Source organism: Artemia franciscana, chromosome 3 (genome assembly GCF_032884065.1).
Source record: "Artemia franciscana chromosome 3, ASM3288406v1, whole genome shotgun sequence".
NCBI lineage: Eukaryota > Metazoa > Arthropoda > Branchiopoda > Anostraca > Artemiidae > Artemia > Artemia franciscana.
Window position 1 is genome coordinate 41,917,252 of NC_088865.1, and position 19,297 is coordinate 41,936,548.

Below are 19,297 nucleotides of genomic sequence, written 5' to 3' on the forward strand. Positions count from 1 at the left end.
TTATTCGGTCCTCTCATTGGCGTTCATTTACATTAATGAAACTCGACTTTCACAGTTACAAATCCTCCACTAATTGAAGGTATTGGTGTGAAAATAATTTTTTCTGTCTGTTTTTCATTTAATTTTTCAAAACTGTATGGAAGTTGATAATTGCCGTACTTTAGGCACCCGTCTTTTGGAATTTTGAACATCAGTTGGGGGACCAAAGAAAATGAGTAACTTATAAGAGTGGAAACTGACGCTAGTGTCGACAAAAAAAACAATCAACGCTATCTAACGTTTGGCGAAATTTGGACTGTATTTAGTTCCCTAATTTTACCAATCACACTAAAAAATTAGTTATTGTCATTCGTAAACTGGAAAAGATGCCAAGTGCCACCAGACTCTAGATGGCGTTGACAGTTTTGTTGGCATTCGTGCCAGTTCCCATTATTGTAAGTTACCCGTACTCTTTAGTGCGCGCAATAACTGTAGGTTATAGCACTTGCAGCATAGGAAATTATCTGTTGAAAAACAACCTATTAAACATGCAAAATAGGTGCAGAAACGGCAGGGAACAGAAATTGAAGTATTTGTTGACAAGAGAGGTAAACAGCAACATTTTGGACCTGACTGGCAAAAAGAAGCTGATCCAGAGAGTAATTGCCCCGTTCTTGCCCCATTCCAGTCTCAGTTTGGAAACAAAAGTAATATCATTGATAAAGCATCAATATGGATTGTTTTTTGGGAGGGGGGAATAATAAGAAAAACTGTTTATAAATTGAACAGGAAATGCAAAGAGGGAACTTGTGTCTTATAGCCACCAAATTCTGAGAATTTATATAGTGAGCATGAGACAATTACCGGTTTTTCATGATCTTTATACCAGACAATTAGCTTTGGCTCGGTGGGAAACTACATTGTAGCTATCTTTTAATTAAATATTTAATTAATGTTTTTGGTGAAGTTAGGTTAGGTTAGTTTAGGTTACGTATTTTATATTATGAAGTCCGGACGGTCCCCCTTCCATAATTCTTTGTTATAGTTTCGATAATTTTGTTACTAAACTATTATATTTTCATCAAATTTTGGTATATTTCATTATGATTAACCTAACTTCACTTCTTGAGTTTGGTGGCTATAAGACACAAGCACCGTAAAGAGTTTCAAGACGCCTTCAGATCTTGGAGGGGGGCCCGCCTTGAAGCCTTATACTCTTTTTACGAGCCTGTTCTTAATCATTATTTTGTCACCAGTTTTAACAAACTTTAAAAAATTGATTCCTTGCCTTATCCAAATTTGGCTCCTAGAGATGTTTTTTCCGTCTATGAGTTTTGACACGCCATTTACCTTCAATCCAATGACATGTGGAAGTTACAAAATTTGTCACTTCCCTTTTACCCGTATTAAATTTACTAAGCCAATGTTACTGTACATTCAGTCATTTTGACACGCGTACAATTTTTCAAGTATCGATAATGAAGGGTAATCATTCAACTACCCATAAGAATAGTTTTGGAGCTGGATAACTCCTCCTCCTGCTACCGACGCTACCTGTTTAGTCGTACCTCACTCGCACCTGGATCAGTGAATGGGCGGACCATAGTCATTTTTAGTAATTTAACATGGATAGTCAACGGCCTGTCAGTTGCTCAACAGTCAATGATGTTAGTTTCTCATGATTCAGTAGGCAGAGAAAAACTAAGGAAGATGGATTTGAGCTTACCTGGGATTGCTGGATTTCCAGGAATACCAAATGGTAAGTTGTCATTGGTTTGGCAAGAAGCTGGTATTAGTTTCAATAACGTACCGCAACAATTTTTTATTGTTGTCACTCATGTGAAAATTGTAAATTATACTCTAGTAAATATTTCAGTATTAGAAAACTAATAACACATTTTGCATTTCTTAGTAACAATATTGTCTCTCGTGATAATTAGCTACATATATTGTTGGGACAATCTCTAGATCATTGGTTCCCACCCGATTCAAGGCCAAGCCCCATTTCTTCATGCTCGGTTTTGGACATTTCTAAAATCCTGATGCACCCCTGGTGAAATTTAAATTTTGTTCTTGAAAGTTTTACGTGTATTCACATCCAGGAAGCTTAAAAAGGGATATCGCCCACATTTGGGTTATACCCTATACAAATATATAGCCCAAATTGGGGTCTTAAAGTACTGAAGAAACTAACGAAGAAACCGGTTTAATCTCAAGTTTTACACAGCGTAGACTAGAGTGAATGGCGTATAATACACAAGCATCAATGCCGCCACTTGTACTCTTTGATAAGTATTTCTCCATTTAGCTTTTCTAGTGAAGATGCGAATAGTGTTGCGATGGGTAGTCTTTGTTTTTTAAACTCTAACTGTGGCATTAATACTACAGTTTCCTCAATATATGAATTAAGTAACATACTTGAAAATAACGGTATATTTACCGCAAAATGTGATATTGATGTGACCGAAGGGGATTTCCCCCAAAAGGGGAAGTAAGATTTAACTTGTAAACTAGAACGTTGAATCATTAAAAAAAAGATCTCAGTGAGCTTTCCAGTATGATTTGCCACTGGCAGATCCATGGGGGACCCTGCCCCCTCAAGATTTTTCTGGCGCCTTTTTATCCTGTTTTTTTTACTCTCTTTTAGAATAAATTTGTCAATTAGGTCAATTATTGCCATCTTTGTAAATTTGTAAAAGACCTCCAAGATTCTGCCCATTGGCACCCTAGTTACATTGGACCTCCCCCAAGATTTTGCTCTAGATCCGCCTTTAATTTGCCAAATGCAGACGATCTGGTGAAAGAGGAAGTTTAATTTCTTTAACACTAAGGTTAGTTCAGATAGGATCTAAGAAATTCATTAAAATGTCCATATTAGTTCTTTTCAGATACTTTCACAGTATATACTTTTGTAACAGTTTTCAGTTTGTAACTTTCTAAGAGTAGATCGTTCATTATGATTATTTTTCCAATATCTTAGCTACTCATAAACATCTTTCACTGAAAGTTTCTTTCTGGGTTGTTTGTTATTCTGAAAAAAAGAAAAGAAAGACACAGCTTATTTTTAATGTAATCGCAATGTTCAAAAACTCTTTAAGTTGTAAGCCTTGTTTTTCAATTTAGAACCAATTCAATAAAAAATGTTCTGTAAATGATGGAAGGAGTTTCTGAAAAGAATTTATTATATGTCTAAACTGAAGGAATGTTTGGAATACTTAAAATTCATTCTAATTAATGTATTTTCTTATTTTTACAAAATTATTTATCCATTATTAACCTCTGCACCAATGGCAGTAAGACAGCGAGTCAGGATTCGTCAACAAATAATTGTTATATTGAGAAAAAATTTCCTAGCAGGATCGCTTAACTGTGGTCTTCTTTGGGAAAGATCAGTCATTTCAAAAGCACCAATTAATTTCTAAATTTGATAATTTTAATTTCCAAATTTTTATACAGGAGTCTATACATAATTTGAACAAGAGACTTCTGTTCGCTTTGGATCAAGAGAAAAATTTAGGGCCATGCCCCACCTAGGCATTTCAAAACTCCTGATGCTCCCCTCGTGATATATTTTTGGTTCTTGAAAGTTGAGCATTCACATAAAGGAAGCTGAAAAGGTCATTAACTTGATATTTCTTTTTTCCAGGTGTCGTCTTGACATATTTTATACTTATGAAAAATATTGTCTGCATAGAATACCTTTTATATAACGTTATTGTATAACGTTTTTTATCGTGTTAATGATAACGTTTTTTTGTATAACGTTATTGATGCTACCATGTATCTATTTTGCTATTAAAATGCACACCTATATGTCGTTTTTCACATGAATTTTTTTTTTCAAAATTAAGGCTCGGAAATATAGTCAGCAAAAGGATACTTGTCCTGCCCATTGCTCACCGAAATATTGCCAAGCGTCACCTGTGGGGCTTGCACCTTACTTTGGGAATCACGGCTCAGGAATATCATTTTTATTGAGTTAATAGACCTGAGTAAGTTAATCTTTGTCACTACTGGAAGCTCCCGGCTTGACTCTGCTAACTTCGACTAATAAAATAGCGTTAGGTTTAAGCATATTTTACATGTTTGGGACAAGCGCAAATGTCCCCAAAATTATCAAATTTGGACATTATTTGTGCTTATAAATGGAATGACCTTTATCCAAAAAGACCACAGTTAAGCGTTTCTGCTAAGAACATTTCCTTGAATATAATAATTATTTGTTGACGAATCCTGACTCGCTGTCTTAACGCCTTTGGTGTAGAGGTTAATAATGCATTATTTAAAAAAAAACTGAAAATAAGGAAATAAATTAATTAAAATAAATTTTGAGTATTTCAAGCATTCCTTCTATAGATATATATAAGAAATTCTTCCGGGAAACTCTTTCCATCATTTAGAGAACTTTTTTTTATTGAATTGCTTCTCAATCGAAAAACAAGATTTAGAATTTCAAGAGTATTTAAACATTGAGTTTACATTCAAAGTAAGAATAAGCTTTGTCTTTCTTTTCTTTTTTTCAGGATAACATATAACCCCGAAAAAAAAATTAAGTGAAAAATGTTGGTGTGCAGCTAAAATATTTGAAAAAAATCATAATGAACGATGTACTTATAGAAAGTTAGAAAATGAAAACTAAAAAAACGATCAAAAACTGAATCTGCAAAAAATCGTGATTCTTCAACCGAAAGTAAGGAGGAAAAATTAAACTTAAAACGAACAGAATTTATTATGTATATACAGGTTTTCCCCTCCTCAATACCTTGCTCTTTACGCTCAATTTTTTTTAGAACTTTAAGAAAAACTAATTACTAACACAACTGTTCTTAAATAATAGGAACAAAAAGTCCAACTTTAGCGTAAAGAGCGAGTTACTGAGAAAGGGGTAATCCCACCATATACGTATTAATTCCTGTTTGTTTAAGATCCAATTTCAGTCCTTATTTTGAGTCAAAATAGTTTTTTTTTTTTATTTAATTTTATGTCTAAGTTTATTACATCTGACATAAAAACTTAGCTACTGTTTTGTTACTTCAAAATGGTTTTGATGCGTAAAAGCTCACTTTAATTTACGTAGATTTTTGCAGACCTTAACAAAAATTTCTATTAACGAAGACGACCTTAGAATAAATTTAAATTCTGGTTTTAATCATCACTATATTTGTTGTGGAAAAAATCATGAATTCTGCGTTTTCCCTTATCGATTTAAAAATGCAACAAGAAAACGGTAGAACTAAAGCTAGAGTTATATCCTATTGAATTACGAAGGCATTATTACCGTCACATACTTCAAGTTTCAAACTATTCAATGCTGTTTCCACATAAAGTGTTGAAACCTATGAATGATGTAACCAGGCTGCTACTGAGTATTCAATAGCAAACTGACCCAATGGTTGTAACCCCAGGGTCAAGGTTCCGTGACCTTGGGAAAATTCCCAAGAAGTGGCAGCCCTGTTGCACCTAAGTTCCCTTTCATTTTATCAGAAAATTAGGGTCTAATCGATATCGATTTTTTCGATCAGATACGAAAATATCCGTATCGTACCGGTATAATTTGCCGATAAGTTCCCCTCCGGAACAAACCTTACCTAAAGTTTAATCTCCCCCTATTCTTTCCCCATATTCATGCTCACATTTTCCCCCCTGGTCTATCAAACAGTTCGTGGTAACGAACTGTAGTAAGGAGCGACCCGGCTCAATAGTAACCGAAACTCTAAAAAATTGAATTTTGATATCAATAGCTACATCAAAAGAATCGCATTTTAATGCTGATTTTAAATATATAAGTTTCATCATGATTAGTATTACCCATCAAAAGTTACGAGCCTGAGAAAATTTGCCTTATTTAGGAAAATAGGGGGAAACACCCCCTAAAAGTCGTAAGATCTTAACGAAAATGACACCATCAGATTCAGGGTATCAGAGAACCATACTGTAGAAGTTTCAAGCTCCTATCTACAAAAATGTGGAATTTTGTATTTTTTGCCAGAAGACAAATCACGGGTGCGTGTTTATTTGTTTGTTTGTTTGTTTTTTTTTTTTTTTTTTTTTTTTTTTTCTTTTCCCCAGGGGTCATCGTATCGACCAAGTGGTCCTATAATGTCGCAAGAGGGCTCATTCTAACGGAAGTGAAAAGTTCTAGTGCCCTTTTTAAGTGACCAAAAAAATTGGAGGGCATCTAGGCCCCCTCCCACGCTCATTTTTTTCCCAAAGTCAACGGATCAAAATTTTGAGATAGCCATTTTGTTCAGCATAGTCGAAAACCATAATAACTATGTCTTTGGGGATGACTTACTCCCCTACAATCCCTGGGGGAGGGGCTGCAAGTTACAAACTTTGACCATTGTTTGCATATAGTAATGGTTATTGGGAAGTGTACAGACGTTTTCAGGGGGATTTTATTTTGTTTGGGGGTGGGGCTGAGGAGAGGGGGCTATGTTGGAGGATCTTTCCTTGGAGGAATCTGTCATAGGGAAAGAAAAATTCAATGACAAGGGCGCAGGATTCTCTAGCATTACTATAAGAAAACAATGAAAAATAAACATGAAAACGTTTTTTCAAATGAAAGGAAGAAGTAGCATTGAAACTTAAAACGAACAGAGATTATTACGCATATGAGGGGTTCTAAAAATACTTTAGCATAAAGAGCAAGGTATTTAGGAGGAGATAAATACCTTGCTCTTTATGCTAAAGTATTTTTAGTAATTAAGACTATTTATTATAGGCCTTTCTGATTCAGGGGTCATTCTTAAAGAATTGGGACAAAACTTACGATTTAGTGTAAAGAGCAAGGTATTAACGAGGGTACAAACCCCCTCGTATACATAATAAAAATATAAGGTTATGAAAGTTTGTTACGTAAGTTAATTCTTAAGTTACGTATATTTTTTACTAATAAAAACGTTCGTTAAAATTAAAAGTTCTAGTTGCCGTTTTAAGTAACCGAAAAATTGGAGGGCAACTAGGCCTCCTTCTCCACCCCTTATTTCTCAAAATCGTCTGATCAAAAGTAAGAGAAAGGCATTTAGCCAAAAAAAGAATTAATATACAAATTTCATTTTAATAGTTTATGTGCGGAGAGCCAAAACCAAACATGCATTAATTCAAAAACGTTCAGAAATTAAATAAAAAAAACTAATTTTTTTAGCTGAAAGTAAGGAGCGACATTAAAACTTAAAACGAACAGAAATTACTCCGTATATGAAATGAGTTGTCCCCTCCGCAATCCCTCGCTCTTTACGCTAAAGTTTGACTCTGCCACAATTCTACTTTTTAAAACAATTTAAAGCTTTAGCGTAAAGAGCGAGGGATTGCGGAGGGGACAACTCATTTCATATACGGAGTAATTTCTGTTCGTTTTAAGTTTTAATGTCGCTCCTTACTTTCAGCTAAAAAAATTAGTTTTTTTTATTTAATTACACACCAAAGAACAGCCTAAGCATATTTCACTGGCGATACCAAAAATCATGCCATTTAGAAGAATTCTTTGATCTTCGTTACCTTTTTTAACTACAGCTTCTGAGCACACAAAGGAAATGGTGGATATTTGTGGAAGTGACAAATAAGAAAAAAATTAATAAAAGAAATCGGTTTAGTTATATAAACACAAATACCTGACAATCTGATTAAAAGAAGCTTAAAGTACACTGGATACAGGGGTGAAGCTTGAGTTCCAAGATAGGTGGAGGGATTTAAGGAATGTGTCGACAAAATCGTCCAGTATGCTGACAAAGGCGGATACACAAGCTAAATTTCCAAGGTAAAGTTTCCAAGCTGTTGACACGTGGTAGTGACACCTTGAAATCCCTCCTCTTCCCAACTTAAAACACTCCCTCTTCCCCTTAGCTGCACCTGGATATCAGCCGATATTAACCATATATCAGCCCAAATGACTGGATATCATGATGTTAACTGATTGAATCTTGGATCTTTCACCCACGCATGTGAACATTCATTGAACAGAAATGTTCAGGGTATTGTTTTCTTTTTAGTTGTTTTGGTAGAGTATGCACATTTTTGAAGTCACCATACATTTAGAACATTGCTACACCGGGTGTGTATTGACCACAAATGTACTTTGACTTCATTTGACTCATCTGTGCTGCTCTCTCCTCCATGGTCAGGCTTAGCTAATGGTTCTGGCCGCATGGACTGGACAAGCAAAACTACCCGAGGAAATCTGGTGCCGTCTTCTGAACAAGTTGTGAATAAAATAAATTATAAATATATCGGCTGATGACCGATATTTTCCCCCAATAACCGATAATGACACTAGCCCTCATATCGGCTGATATATTGTTCGGGCTCTACAAAAATTGTCCTCTAAACTTTTCGTACTTAATTAGTCTGTACATGTTCTCATTAGGTGGTAATATTTAAGTTCAGATTTTGGTTTTCTGTTATTATTGTTATTAGCATAATACAGGCATAAAAAATGAAAGCGAAGTCATGGCGTCAGGTTTTGGACTGAGGCTGAATATCTTGATGGCTATGTTTTACATAGTATTGATTGTCAACACTGATGCGTCTAAGAGCTTCGTAGGCTAAACAACAAACTGAGCTATTGCTGCTTTTTCAAGTTACTAATCAAAAATACTATTAGTTATATGTGCAAAAATTTTATTTTAGAAGAGATCTGGTCGAATTCTATTTTCTGTTTTTTCTTTACTGCTCCAGAAGCCTGCAGGCACGTACAGAGTGGGGTTGGACGTAAGGGGGCCTCTGGTATTTGCTCCTTGGAAGCCTTAGTATGTCTACGATTCTTTCAGTATTATCTAAATTATTTCTTCAGTTCTAAATTTCCTGCTTTTTCTTATTTTTTTGCTTCCTCTGGAATAAAAGTCAGTATATGTTCCTGGGGTCAATGTATTTGCCTGTCTATTTTCTTAGTCAAATTGATGAGTTTTCAGCGTAACTTCAAGTTACTATCCAAAAACCTTATTTTTATTACTTATTAACCTTATTACTTATTTTTACAAGATACAATAGTTACGAAATAAGAATTTAGCTTATTGTTTTCCTAACCCCTATGAAAAAAAATGCTCTCAGCTTGGTAGATGTCATTTTAGTCTTTTTCCTGCCTGATGAATTTGAATAGAAAAAGAGGATATTCTATAAATAAGTGAATTTGCTTTTTTTTTATAAATGTTCCCTTAAAAAAAGAAGCTAAAAATAGATTTCAAAGAAAAGTAACCAGTCATTTCAAATCTAAGACTAGCAGAAACAGAGAAAGTAATAACTTGAACGTAAACGCTGAATTCACTATGAATTAATCAATTACTATGAAACCCACTCCAAACAAAACTTCAAATAAATAATTTTCGGATTGTTAGAAAGGGTGAGTTTTTCATCCCGTGAATCGACAATCTACATGATTTTTGGACGCCCTTCAATACGTAACTTAGACTACAGTTTTGTTCAAAAATATATCTGATGCTTTTCTTTGGTGTAGCTTTTTTTAAGTAAATGTATATCCTGCGAATTAAAAAGAATTTTTTTTGTCCTAAAAAAAAGTCACAAATCAACGCAACCTTATTTGTTTCCAAGCATTTTTTTGCCTTAATAGAAGTTATTTTTCACCCTGTTTGCATAGCTTGGAATTTCCAGGCGGATATGCAAAAAAAAAGATCCTATTTTTGAGTGCTAAAAGTAGATAAGCTACAACGAAACTTTTTGTCCAAAATGTGATGCTTCATGCCGATAAAAATGGTATTGCCTCAACTCGTGGTCTCATGAGTTGATCCAACATAATTATTTGAAAATAAAATCTCATTTTAGCTTTGCTTTTCCTATTGCAAATACCTAATAAGGTAAAAAAGAATAAGAGACAGAACAAATACTGGGTCTACTTTAGTATAATGAGTCGATACGGATAAAAGTAGTTTAAATTTTTTTTTCTTTTTAAATTACGTTGAACAAGGTTCTCTGCATGCAAATCTGTCTCATGTACTTACTATATACTGTATTTGAGTAGTTAACTCTAAGTGCTAGGTGTCAGGAATAAGCTCAGTTTTGAATCGCTATGAAATTCAATTTGCAGCAGCTTCAACTTAAACTATTTTTAGACCGACGGAAGGTTCTATAGCTTCCATTTAGGCAAAGTTAATCTCAAGCATATTTCACGGAAAATTAATAAATAACCACACAAACAGTCAAGACCTTATCAAGATTTTTTTTTGGGGGGGGGGCTATGAAAGATTTTTTTTTCGAGCGGGGCTTACAAAATATTAAAATCTTTTTGTTACGCTTTTAAGAGTAGGAAAAACTTTTCGGGGTCGGGGGGGTTCAAACCCCCTAACCTCTTCCCCTGGATGTGGCCTTGCACGCAGTATCGGGTGGTAAATTTGTTTGGCCATGTCTACAGCTAATATTGAAGCCGATTGGGAAATACCTATCTATGGTTTTCTAAGCTGCTTTTGAAAAAAAATTCCTCTTTTTGGCCCCATTGGTCCAAAAGATGTTTCCACCCTGGTTTCTTTAGTTTTTCTGGTTTCTTTTTTCCTGAGAATTAGATTATTTCTAAGAAGTCTTAACATTATTGTATGTCTGGATTTTCTTTAGAGCCCCTTTTCCCCAATCCTTAGGACATTCTCATGATAGTAAATATATGTTGCTTTTTTACTGGTTAAGGTAAACCTCATTGTGTGTCAATTACAGACGAAACATCAGCATAAGCAATGTCGTTTGAAAATAATCACCGGAAAGTATAGTCCTTTTAATCCGAAATGCTTTATCAGTTTTGATACGAAAACTGAATTGAGCGTTGAAGTGAATTGAAAAAATTATAAAGATTTCTGTGCTATTTTAATCTTAAAGATGTCTTTTATGGTCATGAAGTCAGCCTGTATTTCCGACACCTCCTTTATCGTTTGCTGGTTTAAGTGACGAATAAAACTTGGTCAAATACCTATACGCAAAAAGGTCAGATGGGTGGTACTCGCTGAACATCGTTGGGACGAGCTTCCCCAAGACCATCCCTGAGCCCTGCTCCCCCAATGAAAATTGCTCAATATTTTGTCATGATTTTTAATACAGTCACCATGCCGGCATACAAAGGCAGATATGTTATTTACAATTTAAATAAGTGATCTTCATCTCAAGAAAAAACAGTTTTCTATTGTTAAATTTGTTACGTGCATGATTAATTTTAACAATTTAATTATAACTTTTAGGATCTGGAAGTCAACCTGTGTTTCCAACACCTCCTGTACATACTTTTTCAACCATGCAATCGCCGAATGCTGCACAACAAAGACTTTTACAAGAAATGATAAGGTACAGACTGCCTTATGATTTAGCTGCAGCTAGTCATCAGCTCCTTGCAGCTTCACACCCAGCAGCTGGGGTTTCTAAATTAATAGGTAAGGTTTTTTTATATCTTAAGTTCGTCAGCACTTATTTATTAAATTTATAAGTAGAGACTTTGCAATCCTAAAGGAAGGCTGCCTGGAAAGGAAATTTGCCTTAGGTTTAACATTTTGAAATTTTACTTTTTTCATTGGACAGCAGTCTTAATTTTAGCCCGTCTATTAATAGGCTATGAATTCAATGTACCGTGCACGATTGTCCATTCTGCCCTATTGCTTAGTAGTGGCTGCTAGATCAAAGTTCCTAAACTTTTTTCTCCAGTGGTCAAACAGGTCGTGGTAATGAGCTGTAGGTAAGAAACGAAATAGACTAATAGCAACCGAAACTCTAAAAACGGAATATCGGACCATGGATTGTCAGTTTAATGCATCCCTTAAAGTTTGGATATTTTTTTATTTATGAAAGTAAGAAAAGTAAAAACTTTTCAAACGTATTTTGTTTTCAGTAAAGCACAAATTGTGTCCTGGTCTTGAGAAAGCATGGTTGTTATCAGCCCTACTCATGTTAATTTTGTCTCGTTTTGAGCTTAATTCGGCAACTTATTGCAATTTCAATTCGTTTTGAGTTTCATTTATTTATTGATAGTGATTTGTGGTAGTTTTGCGCTTGGAAGATTATTTGAATTTATTTTTGCTCATTTATGGCCTAATTGAGCGCTTTGCTTTTTTCGAAAAACTTATTTTGTGGAAAAGTTTTTTAAATTATTTCTGATCTTTTTTTATTGACATAGTCTTGTTCATGGAAAAAATAATATAGTAATAGTAGTATCCCCAAAAGTTTCAACTTAAAAACCCCAATCGTTCTCGACATACTTCTGAGGTGACTTATTGACGACCATAAATACAATGTCTTTTGATTTATATTAAAGCATAATTTAGTTTCAAAGTAAGATGGGCCAATCGCATGAATGTGGGGGGTTAACATGCCTAATATCCCTAAAGATACAGTTGCTGGAACCTTCTGCGAAGCTGAACAAAATGGATGTATCAAAATTTTGACTGAATGCGTTTGGAAAATAAATGGGCTAGAGAGAAGGACAACTTGCCCTCCAATCTTTTGCTACTCTTAAAAGGGGCACCAGAACTTTAATTTTGAATTGAATTAGCTCCTTTAAAAGTTCCAGCCATATTCCTAGCCATAATAGAGTTGTGAAGCCTATGATATTGCTTATATGCCCTTTTGAAAGCCCGCATGCATATAGTTTTATCCTTTAATCGAAACTCCTAAGCGTTCCCTAAAAACTTCATCTTAATGCATTTAATGTCATTGGTAACATTGACTGTAGTTAAAGTATTAAAAATGCAAATGGGGTGCCCTCTGGCTAGTTTAAAATCCCCCGAAACTTACACTTAAAGGTCTAAATTAATAATATAAGTTGTTCTTTAGATTTTACTTTGTCATCTTTTTAAAAGTCCACATGCTCATTGTTTATTTTGATTTAGTTCATCATCCGCCTAAATATTCCTTAAAATCTTCACCTTAATACCCTTAGCTTGTGCAGTGGCAATAGTTGTAATGGCATTTGGTAGCAGTATGCACATATCACCTTTGGTTTCTTTACTAGCCACTTCAACACACGCTGAAAGTTTTCAGATTATTAAGATCAATCATTCCTGAAGCATTTCTGATGCGTCCACTCGACAACCTGTGTGGTCATAGTGTGTTTCCGATTTAGTTGCATACAGTTTCTATATATCCCAAATTTTTCACATTAACATCTTTAGTTTTAATAGCATAAGTAGTAGTAGTAACTGTAGCATTAATTGTAGTAGCCTAGGCTTTAGTGGCAGTAGCAGTAATAGAAGCAGTAATAATAGCAGTAGTATGAGTAGAAGCAGTAGCATTGGGATGTAAATATTTTCTTTTGATTAGTTCAACATCCCTTACAACAAGCCGTGTAGTTTCAACTTTACATACCAATCTGTTTCTATGATATTGCTGTTACACCCTTATGACAACCTGCATACAGAGGGCGTGTTCTGATTCAGTTCATCTTCCCCCTCAAAATTTCTTAAAAATTTCACCTTCACGCCCTTAGGTATAGTTGTGTTAGTAGTCACAGTACTATTTATCTATATGTAGTATTATACGAAGTTTATACGATCAGCCTTTCTATATGAGCCTTATATAGCCCCAGGGCACAATTTGCGACCCTTGCCTTGAGGTCATAGAGGGGGGGTGTCATTCTCAAAGATATAAAATTCTGAACCTTTCAATTACGTTGAACAAAATGGATATCTCAAAATTATCATTTGATATGTTTGGTGAAATGGCGGGCATGGCTGGGGGTTAGTTGCCCTCCAATAACTTTAGACTATTAAAAAGGGCACTAGTCTGTTGAATTCCCAATTGAATGAGCCCTTTTCGAAGTTTCTGCGACAACTTTTCCAATACGAAGTGCCCTGATCTGAAACCAAAAAAAAATAAAATAAATGAATCAATAATACATTTTGCCCACATCGCTCTTTGCTTAGGCAGCGCTATTGAGCTACCTATGATATGGAGAACGAAAAATTTACCATTGAAGCTTAATTTTACCCATCGAAAGTTACAACCCTGAAAAAAATTGCCCTGTTTTGAAAAAGATAAAATAATCTCCAAAGGGGAAAATGATATTAATGAAAATTACACCATCAAATTCACCATATTAGTGAACCCCATTGCGAAGTTTTCAAGCGCATATCTACAAAAGTGTGGAATTTTGAAAAAAAAAACCGAGTAGAAAGGTCACAAATGTTTGTTTATTTCTTGGTGTTTTTTCTCTTTGTTTTCCCTTATTATAACCCCTCTCGCTGCCCCCCTTCCCAAAAAAAAAAGGAAAACTCATTCTTGATCTACTGAAAGTTCAAGAAAACTTCATGTTTATTATTTAATGTGATATTTATGCATTTCTTTCATAAGAATTTACAGGCAAACGAGGGTAGAATTTAGATTTTAAAGCTTTACCAATCGGTCTAATTTAGAATATTTTATCCCAAAAAACTTATTACCAGGCAAAAGGCAAAAGCTGACACCCGCATAGTTCTTAAATTAAGCTTTTTCAGCGGAGTTTGTGATTTACTATAGAACTAGTAGAACGTGGTCTATAGCAAATTGCTGTGATTATTGCAATTACTATAGTGGTTTTAATTTTAATAGTAAGTTCAAGTAATCTAAAACGGTCTACAGTAACTTTACAATTTATTTTTTAGTGTAAAAAAAGATATGCTATCAGCAAATAATTGTTATAGTGATTGTGAGGTGGGATAGTAATTTAAGAAATATAACACTCTTTTCAAAAATACACATAGTAGCCTACTAAAAAATGAGAATTTGTATCTCCCACAAGCGTGACGTATTGCAGTAAATAAGACTTTTTAAATTTAGCTCTATGTTCCGTAGTCATATTGAATAGAGGGAGCTTTAATTATTATACTTTTCCTTCACTTTGTTGTTCTGATAGGCCTATATGTTTTCAAATTTTGTTGTAAGTTGATGCAGTCATAAGTAATATGCAATATGTATTGCAGTATTAAAAGAATCGAAAGGAAATAATAAGAAGAAAAATAAGAAAACGTAATATAGCAAAAAGGATCAAATAAGAAACCACACATAATAGGGTGAAAAGAAATATATTATAAGAATCTATAATGTGAATATACAATATAATAATATAAAGAATAAATAATAAGAATAGCATAAAGAACATATAGGATATTAAAAATATACATAATTAGAATATATAAACAGTAGACTGTATAAACAGTATATAAACAGTAGTAAGAACACATAATATAAAACAATGTAATAATAAAGCATAACAAGAAAACAAGCATAAGACCAATAGCATTTAAGGGAGAAAACTTACGCCTCTAAAAATTCATCTGCTCTTATTTGCGTTTTCACAGTTCTTGTTTTCTTTGTTTTCTTCACAGTTCACATTTTCTTTGAAACTTCGTTACAACGGTCAAAGCTTTTTTCTAAAAATAAGGTTGTAATTTTATTTTGTAAATTCAACTGGTTTTAAACGAAGCGGCCAAATGAAACCGAAGCCTTTTATATTAATTAAACTACCAGCCTTAAAAGCTGGAAATAAAATATCTTTTTAGCTATTTTTTCTTCTAAATTTTGTTCTAAACTCTTTTTTAACCCGGTTTGATTCTTCTTCTTCTTCAGAATTTGATCATGGCTTTCCATGTATTTTATCTGCAAGATTTTTAAGAATTTTAACGTTTTGGATATTTTAAGAATTTATAACGGCTTATGAGATTTTAAGAATTTATAAGGGTTTTGGAGATTTTAAGAATTTATAACGGTTTTAGAGATCAGGATGGGAGAATAATTTTGGAAATTAACGCTAAGAAGACCAAATTGCTCATGTTAGGAAGAAATGAGGATAAAAAGATGATACTAAATAACGAGAGGCTAAAATTATCTTCACATACCTAGGTAACATTATTAGTAAAGGTAGAGGAAGCAATAAAGATGTGAATCGAGCGGCCAATAGGCAGGGTGTTTTTGGCAGTTGAAGAAAGTTTGAAAGAGCAGGAAGACAAATTTTTGAAATAATATTTGGTCACTAGAAGAAGCGGTGATCCCGATGACCAAGTGACTCTGAAACATGGGTACTTTGAAAAAGTGAGGACTAAGTGCTGATTTTATTTATTAGAAAATGCTAGTGAACCCAAGTTTGAATGACTTTAAATCATGCATTAAGCGTTCTTTCCCGTTTTCTGGGTCTATAATAAAATAAAGGTTTAAACGCTGAGATTACTTTTTATGGGTGATAATTCTAGGTTGCCAAAAACTTTAATTTAGCCTTTTATCTGCGACAAAACGAGAAGCAAGACATCCTTAAATAGAGTAGAAAAATCTAAAAAAAATACTGAAAAAATTAACTTTATTGGAAAAAGTGAAGAATTAAGCTCTGAACACATTGAGGCAGAGGAGGACCATATTTATTTTCGTTGGCCTCTGATGGTTTTGTCATTTGCTGGTTGTCAGTGCTGTAGTATTACAAAATTATATTTCATATTTTTTGGTTCTACTGGATTAGTGTATCAAAATACCAATTGGCTTGTAATTAAATCAGCCTCACAAGACATGCATCCAATTTTAGGTCGTGGTTTTACGCTCGTTTATAATACTTTATCACTAAAAAACGTCCCCCCCCATGAAAGAAATTCATGCATTCATGCTAGAGACAGACTATCACAAAATTGAATATAGTCTTGTTGTGTTTCTTTGCTAAACTAATTATAGCCACCTCTATTTACGGCCTTGCATCCAGCAGGATCAATAAGGCCTCCTGGAGTTATTGGTGGCTCAAAGCCGAAAGTCGCAACACCGACTGTCGTTTCGAAGATTGAGCAATATAAAAGAGAGAATCCAACCATTTTTGCTTGGGAAATCCGGGAAAGACTTATAGCTGAAGGTAAGCTACATAACAGTTCCTAACGATTTGCTTTATAACTTTTATCAATTAATCTTATTTTTTTCTTAAATCTTGGTTGCTTTCTATTGAACATTTCTGTTGAAAATTTATTGTGAACATATCGAAATACCAAACTCTCCAAATCAACTCTATCAACTCTCAAAATACTAAAAATGTTGTGTTATTCTTCGACATACAGTAGCTTTTTACTGTTTTCTAACAAACATCAATAGTTGGGAAATGAAGCCTTAATTCTGAAACCGTTTTGCCTTGTCTTAGATGTTTAAAACAACCTTGTGCGTCTAAACAACTAATCATTATGAACCGAATGACCATAAACTTGAGAAATCACCATAACTGAAGGTAAGCTGCATAATAAATTCTAGTAAATAGCTCTATAATTTCTATCAATTTATATTATCCGTTTTCTTATTATCCGTTTGGCTCTCATTACACCCAATGGGGCATTTGAGGCTCAAAATTAAAGCAAATATAAAGTTTAAGCTGATTTGAGGTGATTTTAGGAGCTTTGAGGAGAATCGTTAGAACTTCTTCCAAAAATGCAGCAGCGTTCCATAAATCATATTTTCTTACTAACAGCTATTAGCGGGAAAAGGAACTTTTGATATCAAAATTGTTTTTCCTTGTCTTTGATGTCTAAAATAGCTTTGTTGTTTAAACAAACAATCCTTATTAACAGTCAACTGACCAGAAGCTTGGAGAATGACCACGGCTGAAGGTATGCTGCATAATAGCTTTCTACTATTAGCTCTATAAGCTCTATCAATTGATCTTATTCATTTTTAAAAATCTTAGTTGGCTTCCAATCTACCAAAAATGTTCTACTTTTTTCCAAATACATTAATGCACAATGTTTTCCTTGCTAACAGGTATAGTTGGGGTATAGTTGGGAAATGGATCTTTTGAAATCAAAAATGTTTTTGCCTTCTCGTTGATGAGAAAATGAACAACTGTTCATGATTAACAGTCAAAAGACCAGAAACCAATTAAAGCACTCTTTTAAAACTTGGATTTTGAAATATAGCACCATAGCGTTAGCGTTTGTAGTAGTAATTATAAATGATTTTAGATGCAACATATACTCTAATATAAACCGTTCACCGTACATATTTGGGTTGTTAAACACTTAATTCTGTGCAGAATATTCTAGAAGGTGAGATTTTTTTTTACTTTTTTCATAATAATAAGATCAAGTAGTAATCGACAATGTGTTTGAATTATTTATCATTAGGGCCAGTACAGCTAAAGAAATGAAAACAATTATTGAATAGAATTTTTGTTTCAAATACAAGCTATTCCTCAACTATAGAATGGACATGACGGTTTAATAGTATATAAATGTGGAAAATGCCTTTTTCTTATGGAAATTCCTCTGAAGTTTGCGGGTACAAAATTTGGAAAGTCGATTCTTTCTTAGCTCTTCCCAGCGGTTCGGCGTCATAACACGATTAAATGGGAAAAATAACCAATTTATAATTTTCGATTAATTTTGACGCAAGATAAAATACTTGTTACATGAATGCTACAATTTCTTCGGCACTCCAATCAACTTACAGCCCATCTCGAAAGCTGAAAAGTGTTATTTTAGCACTTCTTAGCGAAACTGTTAAGTTTATTGTAGGTTATGGGGGTACTAGTAAAAGAAATATGTTCACTTTGGGGCAATTAAAAGCTACCTGACATTAAAGGTTAGGTTAGAATAGATTTGTTTAGGTTAAGTATTTAATATTTGCTGTGCCTTACCCCCCCCCTCTAATATGCAAATAAATAGCCCAAATTTGTTATTAAACTATAATATTTTTTTCTTAGTTTTGTATATTTCATTAGCATTAATCAGAATTCACTATTGGAGTGTTTCTCGTATAATACTTAGGTACCAATGATTCTAGATTAGGCATACTTCCTAATCTACCCAATTCATACTGAGTCAATCAATATTAATGTCAATTATATACAAAAAAAATGAAAAGGTATATTGTTGTTCTTTCATTTTTTGTTACTATTGCAAAAGGATACTCGGGCACTCTGCCAACGAACAAAGACCAACGAAAAAAAAAACTTTTGTGCCTTAATAGATTTCACTCCATAACGACAACCCTTTGAAATTGATTTAATTTTTCAAAAAGGTGTTCTACCTGTCACTTTGCCTGATGAAAATTTGAGAGGAAAGGACTTAAACTTTAACAAATTGGTCGGTAAACTTTGTTCTTGAAGGGTGCCCAAATTTAATCACGTCAAACAAAAACATTAACGGCAGATTTTAACGAGAGGAATTTATCATTCTCTTAAGTAGTGGCATTAAATCTGCTATAAGCTTTGTTGGCTATTTGGGTTGTTCCATCTCACTCCTGATTTGAAACACTGCAGATTTAAGTAATTAAAAAAAAAATCATATGCTGACAAATGGTCTATGTTGTGAAGGTACCGATCTCCTGATTCACTTCCTTTGGCCGGACGAGCAATGTGTGGTGTGGGGGGGGAAATCATCCAAAGCTTCCCCTGTTCCCCACTAGACTT

At 33.9% G+C, this 19,297-nt stretch overlaps 1 protein-coding gene across 1 annotated transcript in view; it reads left to right on the top strand.

The window, feature by feature from the left end:
• Positions 1 to 1,552: 1,552 nt before the first annotated feature.
• Positions 1,553 to 19,297, top strand: part of LOC136025278 (paired box protein Pax-2-A-like) — a 37,398-nt gene continuing 19,653 nt past the window's right edge. Inside the window, exons 1-3 of the mRNA XM_065701159.1 lie at positions 1,553 to 1,738; positions 11,151 to 11,339; positions 16,619 to 16,759. Of these exons, the coding sequence (XP_065557231.1) occupies positions 1,642 to 1,738; positions 11,151 to 11,339; positions 16,619 to 16,759 (427 nt within the window). The 5' untranslated portion in view covers positions 1,553 to 1,641. The remainder of the gene's footprint in view (positions 1,739 to 11,150; positions 11,340 to 16,618; positions 16,760 to 19,297) is intronic.